The 14,678-nt window shown below is 41.1% G+C and overlaps 1 protein-coding gene across 1 annotated transcript in view; it reads left to right on the top strand.

Annotated features, from left to right (window-relative positions):
- CNTNAP5 (contactin associated protein family member 5) overlaps positions 1-14,678 on the top strand; it is a 279,817-nt gene that overhangs the window by 185,012 nt on the left and 80,127 nt on the right. Inside the window, exon 13 of the mRNA XM_032113776.1 lies at positions 7,485-7,685. Coding sequence (XP_031969667.1) covers positions 7,485-7,685 — 201 coding nt within the window. The remainder of the gene's footprint in view (positions 1-7,484; positions 7,686-14,678) is intronic.

Here is a 14,678-nt window from a genome sequence, read left to right as displayed (position 1 = left end):
GTAATGACCTTTTCTCATCTCCTTCTGAGTAAATTTTACCCTTGAAATCTGAAAGATTTGCTTACAGTACACTTGAGTCATCCTGTCACTGTACTTCTCTACTGATGCTGTTTTACGGTATTCAGACCCTGGGCTATCAAATCAATAATGCTTAGAAATTGTCATGACTACATCAATGGTTCAGGTTATCATTGCCAGATATTTTTTCCAGTCCTCAAATAGTTTGCCTTTTCTTTCTTCCATTTTTTTTCTTCCAGGGTTGCAGTCTGGGGAAAGATGCAACCTTATCCCAGGCCTTGCTGCTGGTCCAAGATCTTTTTATGAAACTACCATAATGAAAAAAAAAAACATTACTTAACAAAAATATATCTCCTCTTGCTGTGGATCATTTTTGTTCTGCAGTCTTGTCTCAAAGTGCAAATATTGTTTATTTCTCTGATGCAGGAAAAAGATTTATTTTTTGTCTCAAAAAACTGTATGGAAACTGTGTAAGTCTCAGAAAAAGTAAGGGATTCTAATAAGATGTGAATTAGATTGTCAAAGTTATACTTGCAATTTTTTATAAATTGCATCCTTTTTTTTCATTCAGCTAACAGTGATTAAGATTTGTATTCTTCCATATGGTACATATTCCCATTGATGTTCCTAAAACAATCATGGCATTAGTTGTATTACTGTCCATGGCATCCATCTTTCCCTTTGTTTCCACACGACTCTCAGTTCATCTGCTTATATAATTCCTTCATCTATTTTCCATAAGAAATCATCTCCTTTTACTTTGTATAGGAATTACATGGATGCAAGAGTCACCATGTGACAGCCCTTTTTGCATTTCTTGTGGACTTGGCAGACTCTCACATGAAAAGGAGGGCTGCCCCTGGGCAGGCTGAAGCAAGAACAGGAGGAGGTCATGACCTTAATTCTGCCTTTAACACCTGCAGCTACAGAATTTTGGGACAACAATTTAAATCATCAAACTCCCTCTACTGTGCACTTTACTGTCTGTAGTTGTGCTTGACTTTATCACAAGAGAAAACAACAAATGGAAATTCCTTACAAATTATTTACTACTGTTTAGATTAAAGGCAGCCTTAAAGATTTACAGTTTATCCCCTCAAACACTACAGGTTTTTTGGCACACTGTAGTTTTGACAATTGATATGTTTCTCTTTCGAATTTTCATTAAATATTCTCCCAGAACTTTACAAAATGAAAAAAAAAAACTTTAATGTGTATATTATGTCAAAGGCATTGTGCTGTCAACAGCTGCCATGCTGTTTCCAGTTAAATTGTTGTGTTTCAGGTGAGCATCACGACAGAAGTCCTGAAGGCCGCCTTCACTGCCACATTTGCAGGTGGCCCCCAAGGAAGTTCTAGTACTGAAGAACGTAACTAGATATTTTTCTCTAGCCATTACCTTTTAACAAAAGGTAACTGCAACTTAATCCCTCTCCTGCCACATTTGCAGTGCTCAAAAGTTAGAAGTAAGCTGTGGCTCTCTCAAAGCCGCTTCAGCTGTCCTGGTTGCAAGAGGTGGATCCATCTGCCCCAGACGTGGGTGTCTCGTGCCATGCTGGACACCTGCAGGTATCATGCCCACCCTCCTGGTATGGCAGGTGAAGAACAGCAGGTTTGATGTGGGCTCTGCTTCTTGTCTGCCAGGCTCATGAAGGTGTCTGCGCCATCACAAGACATGTGAAACAGCAAGAAGTGATTTAAGTCTCTCAACACTCACCCTAGATGAAGGAGGCTGAGGCAAAGAGGACTGCACAGTTGTCAGAAGTGCAGCGAGTGGGGAAGTGTCCACTTTGCTCTAGGAGGTAGATCAGCAACTGCCCCTTCAGTTTTTGGAGAGGAATATTTCTCACTGCTTGTTGTAAGATACCCTGTATTAGAGGAAATACTGAAATGGAGGATCATCAGGAAGTAGGCTGGCATGACAATGGTTTGCCATGTCTGGGCATCAGCACAACGTGGGGGAGGAGGGTGCAAGATGTCACAGAAGAGGTGTCTTGTTCTCATCCATCAGAGCCATCTGGCCTGGTCATTCTGCTGAGAGTTGCCTTGAATGCCTTGCAGTGCTTCTGCACTGGAGGGACGTGGCTGAATCAGGACTCAGGAGGAAGCTGATGAGCACAAAACAAGCTGCAGAAGCATGTATTGCTGGGTCAGCCAGCAGAAAGAAAGAAGTAGATAAAAAATAGTAATAGAATGCTTTCATAGAAGACTCAGAAAAAACTTCTTTGGAGTCAGTGAATTAAAGCCGTCTGTGATAAGAAATTGGTCTTTTCATATCCTTTGAGGGGAGTGCATATTAGAGCAGCTGGGTTAATCTGCCACTGCAGTTTAGAACAGTTTAAGAAGGAAAGTCTTGTCTTTTTTGTGGTTATTCTTTTAGTTAGAGGTACAGTGTTCAGGATAAAATTTGGCATTCAGTGTGGAGCACCATGAAACAAATGCATCATATGAGCTCTGAGAGTTATTTTTTTCTCTCTCATGTAGTATTTACCGTATGTTTGGCTTGTTGGCAATTTAATCAGTCTGGATAATCTTGTTTTGTGACAAACCTCCTAAATCACAAAGGAAGGATGCCGTTTGTATGGGTGGAATGGGCTCTACAGGGATATTTCAAGTTGAAGAATAAAAATGAGAATTAGACAATACAGAATTCATTGAAAGCCAGTTTTCCTGCTGCTCTAATTTCCCACAATTTAATTTGTGTGCCGTCAAAAGCAGCTTGGAGGTTTCCAGCAAGATGATAGAACTGTGGGCTAGGCTAAACAGAGAGTCTAAAATGTGCTTAATGCATTCCAGTCCCATCCTGTAAAAACATCTCGTAGGGCCAAATGCAGGCAGCATAATATCCTAGTGAATTGGACCATTAAATAAAACTGTGAAGTCATAAAGCTGTAGCATTACACTGAAATTAAAGCATTTTCACCTTTGAATTATGGAAATAATTTAACAAGCATTTAGGAAATCTGCTTTTCAAGGCTGCATTAAACTATTCCACGTTATACAATAGAAGATGTGGCTGCAGTCTCCTATTTGGTTTTGAGTGACTTTCAGCTTGTGTATAGTTTGAAATTTTACCAAGCTGAGAAAGTAATAAAAGAATAGAATGGAACAATAGAAGATAAAAGTAAGCAGTAACCTATGCCTGGACAACAGCTTTTTAATTCTCGTTGCAGATTCAGAAGTGCAAGAAGAGCTCATTAAATGGAGTAAACAGGAAAAAATTTTGAAGTATGGACAGATGTAAAAATACAATGATAAATTCTTAGTTGAAATACATGAGAAGAGAGCTTTATCTGTGTAGTTGACCAGTTTCCAGGCATGGAAATGACTAGAAGGAGGTAATGGCACTCAGCTTGGTTTGCATCTGTGATTACAGTGTCATTGCCTAAAAACATAACGTAAACAAAACAGAGTGAAGATTAAATAAAAACCCCTGTGTTATGAAACAGGAACAGGTATTTGAAGCCCCATTTTCAGAAGATGTGAGCATTATCGCTGTGGAGATTTAAAAGCCAAACATGGAGCTAAAGTGCCGACAGCTGTTGCACTGCTTGCTGGAGTGATCTGTGGGCACGTTCAGATGGCAGCTACGTGTCTTACACAGGTCTTGAACCTGCCTGAAGTGCCAGATCACAGATTATTGTCAGGAGGCTTCAGAGGACCTGTCAGCTGAGCACTGAGGGTAGAATTCCTTGACCTCATTCTGAGGCAGGCAGCGATATTTTGGGAGCAGCTCCAGCTAAACTTGTGAAAGTGAATTTGAGAAAACAGAATGATCTTTTTCTAATTATTGCCAAGATTGAGGTGGAGAAAATGGGGTTTGAATAAGCCCCAAGGGCTGATCTGAAAGGCGATGGTCTTCAGAAGAAATGCTGGGGTTGTTTTTGAGCAGTTTTCTGATCTATGGAAGCAGATGCAATGGTCTTGCTATTGTCTTGGAATGGTTCAAGGATTTACTGTCCTCCAGCTCTTAGTTACTCCTCCCTCAGCCAGTGGAGATGCAGGAGGGAGCAGTGTTGGCTCTTCTACTCTTCCCAAAACAATCAAGTTTAAATAATTTTCAGTCTCATTTGCTGCATTTAAACAAAAGGGTGTCCTTTTGAAAGAAGGAACTTTGTTTTTTGAGGTTTTTTACTGTGATGTGAATGTAATCCTTTATTCTTCTAGCAGGTTGTGTTTCACTTTGTATGCATTACCTCGCCCTTCTACACCTCATGTGCTGCTTTCTAAAATGGAAGTATTCTTTCCCTGAGAAGTGGGAAGAAGCGTGACTGAGATGGTGGAATAGATTTCTCTTCCTTTTCCTCCTCTCACCTTGTTGCCACCAGCTCTTTTGTCTTGTCTCTGTGTTGTGTTGAGCTGCCCTTCTGATCCCAGGTTTGCTTGCCGGTGGCTGTGACTTTCCTGTCACTAGATCAGTGAGGCAAACAGGTATCTTTTTGGAGAAGGTGAACTGATGGTCACGTTTACTTCAAAGGTGAAGCACAGAGGGAAACTTTGAAGTGACCACTAAAGCACAGATCTGATCTGTATCAGTATTAAGCCTAACAGACTAGGCATGTGTAGATTGGGAAATATCTGAAATGTAACTCAGAATTCTTCTCTTCTGCTATAACTTTTAAAACTCCATTGTGATATACTTGCTAAATCACAATTACTTTGAACAAAAAAAGAAACTTGATTTGTTTTTCCTTTCCCTTTGTAAACTAGAGGATGAAAAATAGGTTAGCTTATTTCTTAATGATCCTGTGGAGAAAAGCAGGTCTAGAATGTCAAAGTTCAGATCTCAGAAGAACAGCTGTGTGCAGCTGTAATGGTAACAAGACTGTTCAAAATTAATGAACAGTTACAGAGGAAAATAAGAGGAAGACCTGTCACATTGCCTGTCCAACACTCTTGTTAGTGAGTGCTGGCTGCTTACAGTATGTTTGCTGATACTTTGTCCAGCCTCATTTCAAATATGTCAATTAAGTTTCCAACACTTTTTGGGAAGATGGTTTTGTGCTCTGCTATTTTTAATAATTTTTTCCTAGTAATCCTTCTTTGCTTCTAAATTGCTAGCTGTTGATGCTCTTGACTTCCCACATACCCACATGGCACCTTTCTTGATGCACAGCCTGGAAAGTATAGTAGTGTTAACCACTGAAGGCTGCTCTGCTTCCTGAGCAGCACTGAAGCCACTATTGTGAGCATTGATTTTATTGCATTTTCTTAAAATTATGTTCAGAACTCTCAGTGGGGAGGTGCTTTTGACTGCCCATCTGGAATTTCAGCAACCAGTTTATTCCATCATCTCCTGGTTTTACTTACATTATCAGCAACTTGGTGTTTGTCTTTTTAGTAGGTATTTCAGTTAAAGCAGAGGTTAAACTTCTACCAGCTTTGTGAGAGGAAAATTAACTCGCTCTCAACTGCTTCTGAAAAATCCACTCTGTTCTTGTTGATACTGCCTTGTGAGAGCAAAAGAAAACAGAGGGACTGGCTGATAAGGATCACTGCTTTAAGATGTACAAGATGTCTGTTATGAAGTCATTGAAGTATATCATGTTGGAAGCAATATATGTGCAGGGTATTGTGCTACAGTGTTCACTGTGATTACAACCACTGGGAAAAGTATTACAAGCAATAAATTTGTAGTATTTCTTATCATTTTAATCTGACTTCTGTGTACCACACATTGCAGTAGTGTTTCTTTGAGCTCCAACTCCAAGGGTCCACAAGCAGCCTCCCTGAAGTCAACAGGAACCACAGAATTGCAGACCTATGAGCAAAATTTTCTGTCTACCGTCACAGAAATTATGAGAGGGTTGTGAGTGAATGTGTGGTTTGCTGTGTGTAAACTGTTCTTACAGTTAATGCAGGTTAATTTCCCTGTGACTTGCAGCCAGGTCTTGGAACAGACCCCTTTAAATAGTCTCCAGATGGTTGTTGTTACTTGCCTGTCATTTGAATGCCTCCATAATGACAATCCATTAAATCATCTGAGTGTCTTTACACAGATAGTCCATTTAGGATTTTTATACAGCTATTAGCATTCTGTTGAAGTAATCTGGGGGATATTTGTAGCTCAACAAAAAATACTTCAACTGCAACGCATTGTAGTGTCCACAGAGCTACTGGGCTCATCATGCCACTGTATTGGGGAGTAACTGGAAAGATCATGGTCTGCAAGAATTCAGGCCAGGTAATGTGGTAAAACCACCTGAATCCTTAAATGCACGGTTTTTAAGATCAGCTTAGAAAAGATATGATTCATTGTTATCTAGGGCTTCCCTGATGAAGAATAAATAACAAAATAGAAATCTATTGCCTAGATCTTACTTCTGCCTCGGTTACTGTCTTTATGTTTCTGCAAGTGAGATCGAAATCTCCTTCTCATCAAATGTTTGAAAATGGCTGCCTTAAATTTTTGCCCTGTCAGTATCTTGTAGCCTCCGTAGGAAAGCAGGGTCTTGATAAAGAGGAAATTTTCTGGATGTGAAATAGTGTTGGGCATGTGCAGGGCTCCTGTGAATCCTCATTGAAGAGTTCATCTTTGTCAGCTCAGCAAATTGTCTGTTCAGGTTGTCCTTGCTGCCGTGCCCATTGCTGTACCAGAACCAGCTGGGAAAAAGCCTGCCTGGAAGCTAATTGCTTTTAAGTGTGATGTTCTCATTATGCCAACCCCAGTTCTGGTCATGAGCTGGGTTGTAGGGTGCAGGTTTTGCTTAAGCCTAGATTCTGCTTTCTATCACCTACACAATCCCTTGCTCTGCCAGTAAATGCAGCGAAGGAAGCGAGAATGGGCTCCCCAGCATGGAAAAGCATCAATATTTACAGTTAACTACAGATGCCAAGTCATATGGTGTTCTGTACCATCATCCAAGTAGGGCATCACTCAACTTATATGCAGAAAAGTCTGAGAACTGAGTGAAATGAGTGATCTGACTTCCAGCTGGGTGATAAGAACATACTCTCAGTTTAGCTTTCTGGCAAGACATTGTGCTTTCTGCTCATGGTGAGTTTGTGCAAGCTCATCAGCCGCAGTTCTCTGCTTCCATTTGTTGTTACAACAGCATGGGCTGTGCTCTCAGGCAAAAGGTGAATGTTACCCCTGTGAGCCATATTACTATGTGTTTCCTCTCAGGGACAAAGCCAGTTGAAAGGTATCTAATTTTATTCAGATACCTGGTAATAGAAGAAGCTGAAGGTCTCCTGTGCTTCCCAGGAAGTTTCTCTTTTGCTCAGCAGGCAGTGTAGCATTTGCTTGAGCTGGTTCAGGGAGAAACATCTTTGTGGGCCACATAGACCTTTAATGAAGACAGACCTATTGGTCTTCCTCACAGAGTGACCATTTTGGAGCCTGGGATCCTGCTGATGCTATCTCCAATGCAGTAAAGTGTTAGATTTCAATTGGGTTTTTTGTTCCCCCCTTGCTGGAAGTGTTTTGCTGTTAACTTCTCATTCAATCGTTTTCCATTTAACAGAAGATAAGATCTGGACTGCAGTGCAGCACAACAGCACAGGGCTGACCAGAGTGCAAGGAGCTGGTCCAGAGAAGCCCTACACCATGTCCTTCAACTACAACAGCAGTGCGGAGCAGCTGGAGGCCGTGATAAACAGTGCTGAGTACTGCGAGCAGGAGGCAGCCTACCACTGCAAAAAGTCGCGGCTCCTCAACACCCCGAGTAAGTGCCAGCATCCCAAATCATTCCTTCTTAACTCCTATGGGTTATACAGCAAGTACAGGCCACACTGCAGCTGAGGAGAAAAAAACCTAAACCAATAAAAAACCCGAAATTAATAGTAGCAATACAGAATGGAGTGAAAAACCTTTTACCTTTTCGGATTCTACTGTGCAATGCCTGTGCTCTGGTGCAAGAGAGTCTGAGCTCTGTAGTTTTCACTCTCTAAGTCCATGCATGCCCAGACTCTGAAAACTTCCACAATGGAAAGTGCTACCTAGAAACCACAAAAAGTGTATTTAGGTGATGGAAAACAGATGTTTTTATTCATTTACAGTTTTTACCTGTATATTAAAGATAAGAAGCATCCAGATTGCTCCAGACTCATAATCTTATGCCGGGGAGGGGTACAACCTCTTCTGAGTCCCACAGCCCTGAATATGATGTTTAGAGTGCTTGGTAGTACAGTTTCTGGGGCAAAAAATAACTTTCCCCTTGCAATAAAAGGAATACATTTTTTCCCTTGGCTTAATGTAGCAGAAAAAAAGAAAGCAGAGGGTGTCATCAGGTTGTGTTTCTCTGCAGTACCAAATTCCCAGTGTCTACTCAAGATGTCTGGCTTCTAGTCAACTCTGTCTTGATGTCAGGATTTTATGTCTGTTTATCTGGAGAGATGAATGACATTAAGGGCAGACTTCTGAATGTCTTCAAAGTCTCCTCTGTTACTGTTACTTTTAATGTCTGTATGGTCCTGGTGATTATTTGATTATTAGCAACTCTTAAATTTGTTTGTAGTTCAGCAGAAATCGCATGGAAAGCCTGAAGGGGAGCTTGCAGTGGGAGTTCCTATTGTCTTAAAAACATATTGCCTAATGAGATGTAGTGAAACCTCTCCTGGTTCCAACAAAGTTACTATATAACTGAATGTTTATGGATCCAGTAATCAGATGCCTTACAGTCAGTTTATTTTTAAAAGCTGTGAATTATGTCTTTTGTTATCATCAGATTTACCAGCCAAGAACTGCTTGTATTGCTAATCTTTTTCTAAAGAATGAAATATTAATATCAGCATCCAGGGTAGAGCACAAACAGAAAACAAAATGTGGGCATAACTGCTCATAAAGAAGTGGAATTGATGTCTTACAAATACTTCCAGTGTTGCTGGCTTCTGTATCCTATACCACACTTGATATGGCATGAAGATAAAACCCCACAGGGATTATTTCTAAAATGTTGTTTTAGGGATGAATGCCAGAATATTAGAGCAGGTCTGCATGTGTTTATTTCTGCACATTTCTGTGAGACGCTTGGTTGTGTGTATGCAGGAACATACACTATGAATGGGTTTTGAGAGGCCTCTTGTATGTGGGGCCTCTCTAAAGCTGGGGGCACTTCCTGACAACCAAAACTATGGGGAAAAAAAAGTAAAGGTAACTTTGTGTAAATTGACAGTATGTAAACTGTGCATCTTCAGGGCTAAAGCTATCAGACAACGGGCAGACTGGCTAAGATGGCTCCTGACAGGCAGCTCATCCTCCACTTGTCCAGGACCAAAGCTGTGGCTGATTCCTCAAGGGAAAGGACGTGTGGATGGTGTCCAGCAGTCTGGCTTGTGCTCTTGCAGCTGCTGCAGTGCCACTGTGGTCCTGACAGTTGACCACACAAGAATTGCATAACTCATTAGTCTTTATGGCAGTTCCAGCTGAGAAATTAAAAAAAAAAAAAATTAAAAATAGCAATCTAGTGCTGTGCATGTGGCAGGCACCATCATTTTTTCCCTCTTTTTTTCTTCCTTTTGTATGTTTTTTAATTACACTTTTGAATGTTCCTTTAGTCTAAGGCTTTAAATTTGGCAAGATATAAAACATGCTCAAAAATAAAACGTTCCAGTTCTTGAAATGACAAGATAAGGGTAATTTTTTCTTAACTGAGTATTAAGTATTTTTGTAGAAAATAATTACTTTCCCCAAGCTCTATTAATTGATATTAATTTTGAGGTGAAATGCCACTATATTACAGAGGAGCATAGAGACCAAGTATTACTGAACACTATAGGTGTCTTGAAGAGTTCTAGGACTTAAGGACTTTCCACTCCAAAACTTGAAGATGAGCTACAAGTGTGAGTAACCTCAGGGTGTTTTGCTGGACTTGCTGCAGAAGGTTCTCACCTGTGTTGTTTTTGCCCAGACTGGAGGGAGTTTGATTTGGGGACAGAGCAACAGAACAAAGATCAAAACTCTTGGGTTTTGTTTCTTGATTTGGCCTAGACTTCTGGATCCCTAAAGCACTGTGTTCTCTCTGTGTCGCCAGGGTATCTTAATGTGTAATTGCTGTTAATGAGCAACACTTCAGATGTGACTGTAGAAGTCAGTACACAATGCCTGTGTATTGATGACAGTACTGCATCCGTGGGCCAGCAGGAAATGTTACCTGACCTAGTGCAGCTTGCTGAATGTCTCCACTCATTATTACCTCTGGGCTGAGCCCAATGGTGATTGCCTGATGGAAGGGCATCTCCCAGAGGTATATCTAATCTTGACAAAGTTATAAAAGCTCCTTTTCCTGCAAGAAATCCAATCCATTTCTGAGCTTACTCTCATTCTGGGCTTTGCTCTTTTTTTTTCCCCTGCAAGGAGATGGAACACATGATTAGGTTATTACAGCTGGCAGCACCAACACACCAAATCCTTGTCTTCAGGATCTAAACATTATCTTGTTTCACAGAGAAGCAATAAAAACATTTCTCTTTCCTTTTGCATTCGTTGTGCAAAGATGTATGTTTTTACATAGCAATTTTGGCTTTCACAGCTTTGACATGGGGCAAAGGGACAAGCAAGGCATTCTGGGCTGACTCAGAGAGAAGCCCAGGGAGGCTCCTGGCATGCAAAAAATCGTTCCAGTTATATCAAGGAATTTCTCTTTTTTCTTTTGCTACTCCCTCCTGCCCTGAAGACACAGGCACATCCTCAGCAGGTGAGACTGAGCATAGTATCCCCATTGAGTTTCTTGGATTTATATCTGCAGTGTGTCAGACTTGCAATCTGGCAGTTGGCAGAGGAGTTTACTCATCTCCACCTCCTGCTGTCTGGAACAGCCTTATTGGTTCTCCCTGTCATAGTACAGCTTAGCTGCAAGCATGTCTTTGAAAGCAGAAGTTAAATTGCCCTGAACTGTAGTTCTGTACATCTCTGCCATCAGAGAGATTTTGAGGAGGTTTGTGAACACTGCAGTAGATGTCTGTTCATCAAGGCATAGCTGGCTCTCTCATGAAGCTGGCAAAGGAAGCTTTGTATAACCAGAAATCACAAGTCTCCGGTGACTTTCCCAGGCCTGTTGGAGAGACACTCACATAAATCTGACAGTTTGCATTAATTAGGAAAGTGACACACACTCTTAGGAAAACATTGCAGACTTCACCACCATCTTATCCTTACAAATAAAGGCCAAGTCAAGCTAGCAGGAAATGAGCGGGGTGGGCAGGAGAGTTGAGCTACCTCTGAATGTTCTCTCTCTATTCTGAGAAGAACATAAAATATTATGAAAAGAAATGTAGCCCCCGCAGGGCTTTGATTTCCTTTCTTTATGGAGCATCTTAGGCAATACCTAAGGAAAGAGCAGGTCTACAAGGATAGGTGCATGTTTGCAGATGCATGTTTAATTAAACTGTTAACGTACAAGATGTTTGAAGGTATGAAAACACTCCATTAACAGAAAAAACCCCCAGCTCTGACTGAATTTTCTCAGTTTTCTAGGAGCAGTGAGTGTACTCAAATGCTTATCACTTGGGAAGCTGCCTCACATCCACCTTATCAAAGACTTAGCACAGTGATGGCTGTATCAGTGGCAGCATAGCTTGCTTTAGAATACTTGGCTGACAGTCTGTCAAGTTCATAGCACATTTGTGTAGGCAGGGACTGAGAAAAGATCAGTCCAAGAGCAAAATCAAAGCAATAGGAATGTCTATAGGTGGTGGGGTTTTCCTGACTTCTTCCTTATTTTTATCTTTCCTGTAGAATTCCTACACCATGTCACCTTAAGCTTTAATTTTGAACTTCAATCCTAAACTACACCCATCCTAAACTACACACCTCTTCCCTGGACTTACCATCTGTCGAGTCCCACTATTATATGACTTGCACCCAGGTTTCCACCTCCTCCCTCCCCTTTGGCTCCCAGCTAGACCCATATCTCAGTGCCAAGCTGCACCAGGTGCTGTCCCATGGTCTGTGACCCCTTATGCCAGGCAGTCCTGGTGAACCACTGCATTTGCATTTTGTAGCTTCTTATTGGAGGCAGAGATGGAGTGCTGCCTCACAGCAGGGAACGTGTCCTAATTTCTTAGTTTAGACTTAATTCTGTTGCTGAGACAGGTCAACTTGTTTTTTTATCTATACCCTGTATGTTGCTAGAGCTTTGTCTGTGCAGGCTCCCTCCTTAGCTCCAGATGAGACCAGTGATGTGAGAGCATAAGGTGCTTAGAAATGTCCTTCAGGGCCCTGCCTTCAGTAGTGGCTGCCGGAGAGATGCAACTTAGGGTGAGTACACAAGTTGATGTCTTTAGCACGTCCCTCAATATGTCCCCATCACCCACAGTTGCTCAAATAAGGGCACTAGAGTTTATGCCAATCCCTTTTAGTATCCACGATGGATCTGTTGTTCATAAACTTGTTTAATCACTTTTTGAACTTTATTAGGCTGCCTGCCCTGTGGCCTCCTAAGAAAGCAGATTCCAGGAGTTCCCCACTTGCTGTTTTACAGAACTACTTTTTTTTAAATGTGTTTTTAACTACAGTTTTGCTCAGTGCACTGCGTTCTTGTATTACAGGATGCAGTAAAACACATTCATGCTCATCTAGCGCTTTTATAGTGCATTTAGTTACTCATCTAGGACTTTCACTAACTCTAGTATTTTTTCACCTGAAGTGCCCACAGTTTTTTGAGGTGTGGTTTGCACCAAGGTTTCACCACTTCAGTGTAAAGCTTTATGAAGAAAGGAGTCTGAAGCCTGGGTTCTGATGGAGTGTTTTACATAGATGTATCAGGAGGTGATATAAAATGACCCATAACAAGCAGTCATTTACCAATGGGGTTTTGCTCACTATTATATTATGCCTTTTAAATATAATTTCCAGTTTATCATTCCAGTACTTGCAATTGTTAATGCACTACCAGGGGACTATTTGTTCTTGTACAAAATAACTTTAAATTGTTATTGCATTACCAGGAGACTATTTTTCATTGCACAAAATAACATATAACAGGGCAGTCTGCCCTGAAAAAGTGGCTTGTGTTGAAGGAGTAGTGGATAGGTGGCAGGTGTAGATTGTGTGCTGTGATTGTTGTTGGGTAATTAGGATCCCTTTTTTGAGAATGATTGCCATCTGTGTTTCCATTACCATAGCTTGTCTCTCCCCTCATAGTGAGAAGCAGTGACAGCTTCTCACAAGTACAACTTCAGACAACTTGTGCTATGTTTGGAGACTTCGGGAGAGAGTTCAGCACAGTAATGCAATACACCCCCTTTATTTTTAGGGAGAGATTTAGAGGCCATTTTTAAAGATGGCTGGGTTTTGTGTGCAGCTGATTAAAATGCAGGTGGTCTAAGAAGAATACAAGACCTGCAGCATGGCAGAGGTAGCTTGGCATGGAGCCTGCATGCACCTGTGAGCAGTGGAAATATCATTATCCCAGTTTCTGACCCTTTACTTCCCTTGCCCTATACTATCCTCTGTGCCTAGCAGAGAGGCACAGTGTGCTATAGCTGCCAAGCAAGGAACGGCATCTACTCTCTGCCATTACTGCTCATCCAGTCTTGTGTTTCTCTGAGATGGAAATGCAGCCAAGAGGCTGAATGATGGGAAAAACATGGGAATAAATCCATCCTCAGCCGTACACAGGATGGCTTCTAACCCAGTGGAAGGAAAGCATGTTCCCTCATTGAGCCCTGCTGCAGTAGAGGGCAGGCTTATAATGCTACCTGACATAATTCTGGAGTGACACCAGCAGGGCAGGAGTCTCCTGGGATGGCTCCAGTGAACACTGGAGCACCATTATCTGTGTTTGCTTTAGACATAATGTGTCAGGTGAATTTAAGAAAACACCTCTCAAAGTGAGGACTGATGGAGTAATGAGGAGAGAGCTTGTATGGGTAACTCCTGTTTTCTTCTATGGAGTACATCGTTCATAGTTCTGCTGTCACTGCATATTTCTGTTGCTTTTTTGTTGTGTGTTTGGATTCTTTTCTCTTTCCTTGAATGAATTTATTTCTGTAAGTCTAAGGAGCAATTTTAGAATTATACTTTTATTTTATTTTGCCAAATTTCATTTCATTTGAGATGTTTTACAGTTTTCATAGAAAACAAATTTGTCACTCCAAACTAAATAGATCTACTATGTTTTACTGACATGGAAATTATCTTTTCCAGTATATAGGAAGCATGACCAGGGATATTAATGAAGGCACAAAGGACAATTAAATGAAATGTAAATCTAGACAACAGGTTTTGAGCCCGGGTTCTGGAATTCATTGCATGCACTGTTATTGGTGGTGCTGTAAGGAACTCAGTACTGTGAACTGATGTTGCAAGATGTTTACTTGACCTCTGCAATCTGTTGTTTTGGGACTTTTTTCCCAAAGAACTTCTGGTTTGGAGTAAAGTCGATGATATCTTTTGTTCAACCTGTGAAACCTATGGGATGTGTAAGTGCTCATAGCTCAGTAATGCAGAAATGTTGAGTTCAGGGAGTTCTGCAGTCCATGTAAGAATTTGGAAGTGGATAATTTTATGAGTCACATGTGTGCCAGGACCAAACACATCTTAGTGATACCTCTGGCTTGAGAGACCCAGTTGTATAAGCTATTCATACACACAGTTTGAAGAAGGGAAGACTGACAGAATTCTTTCAAGCTATTCCAGCCAACATTCCCTTAATCATGAGCAGTGATAGTCTCTTTTTTTTTTTCTTTTTTTAATTGCAGGACTCAGCATATGGTTA

Source organism: Corvus moneduloides, chromosome 7 (assembly GCF_009650955.1).
Source record: "Corvus moneduloides isolate bCorMon1 chromosome 7, bCorMon1.pri, whole genome shotgun sequence".
Taxonomy (NCBI): Eukaryota; Metazoa; Chordata; class Aves; order Passeriformes; family Corvidae; genus Corvus; species Corvus moneduloides.
Note: the sequence above shows the minus strand (reverse complement) of the source record. Positions and strands in the feature narration are given on the sequence as shown.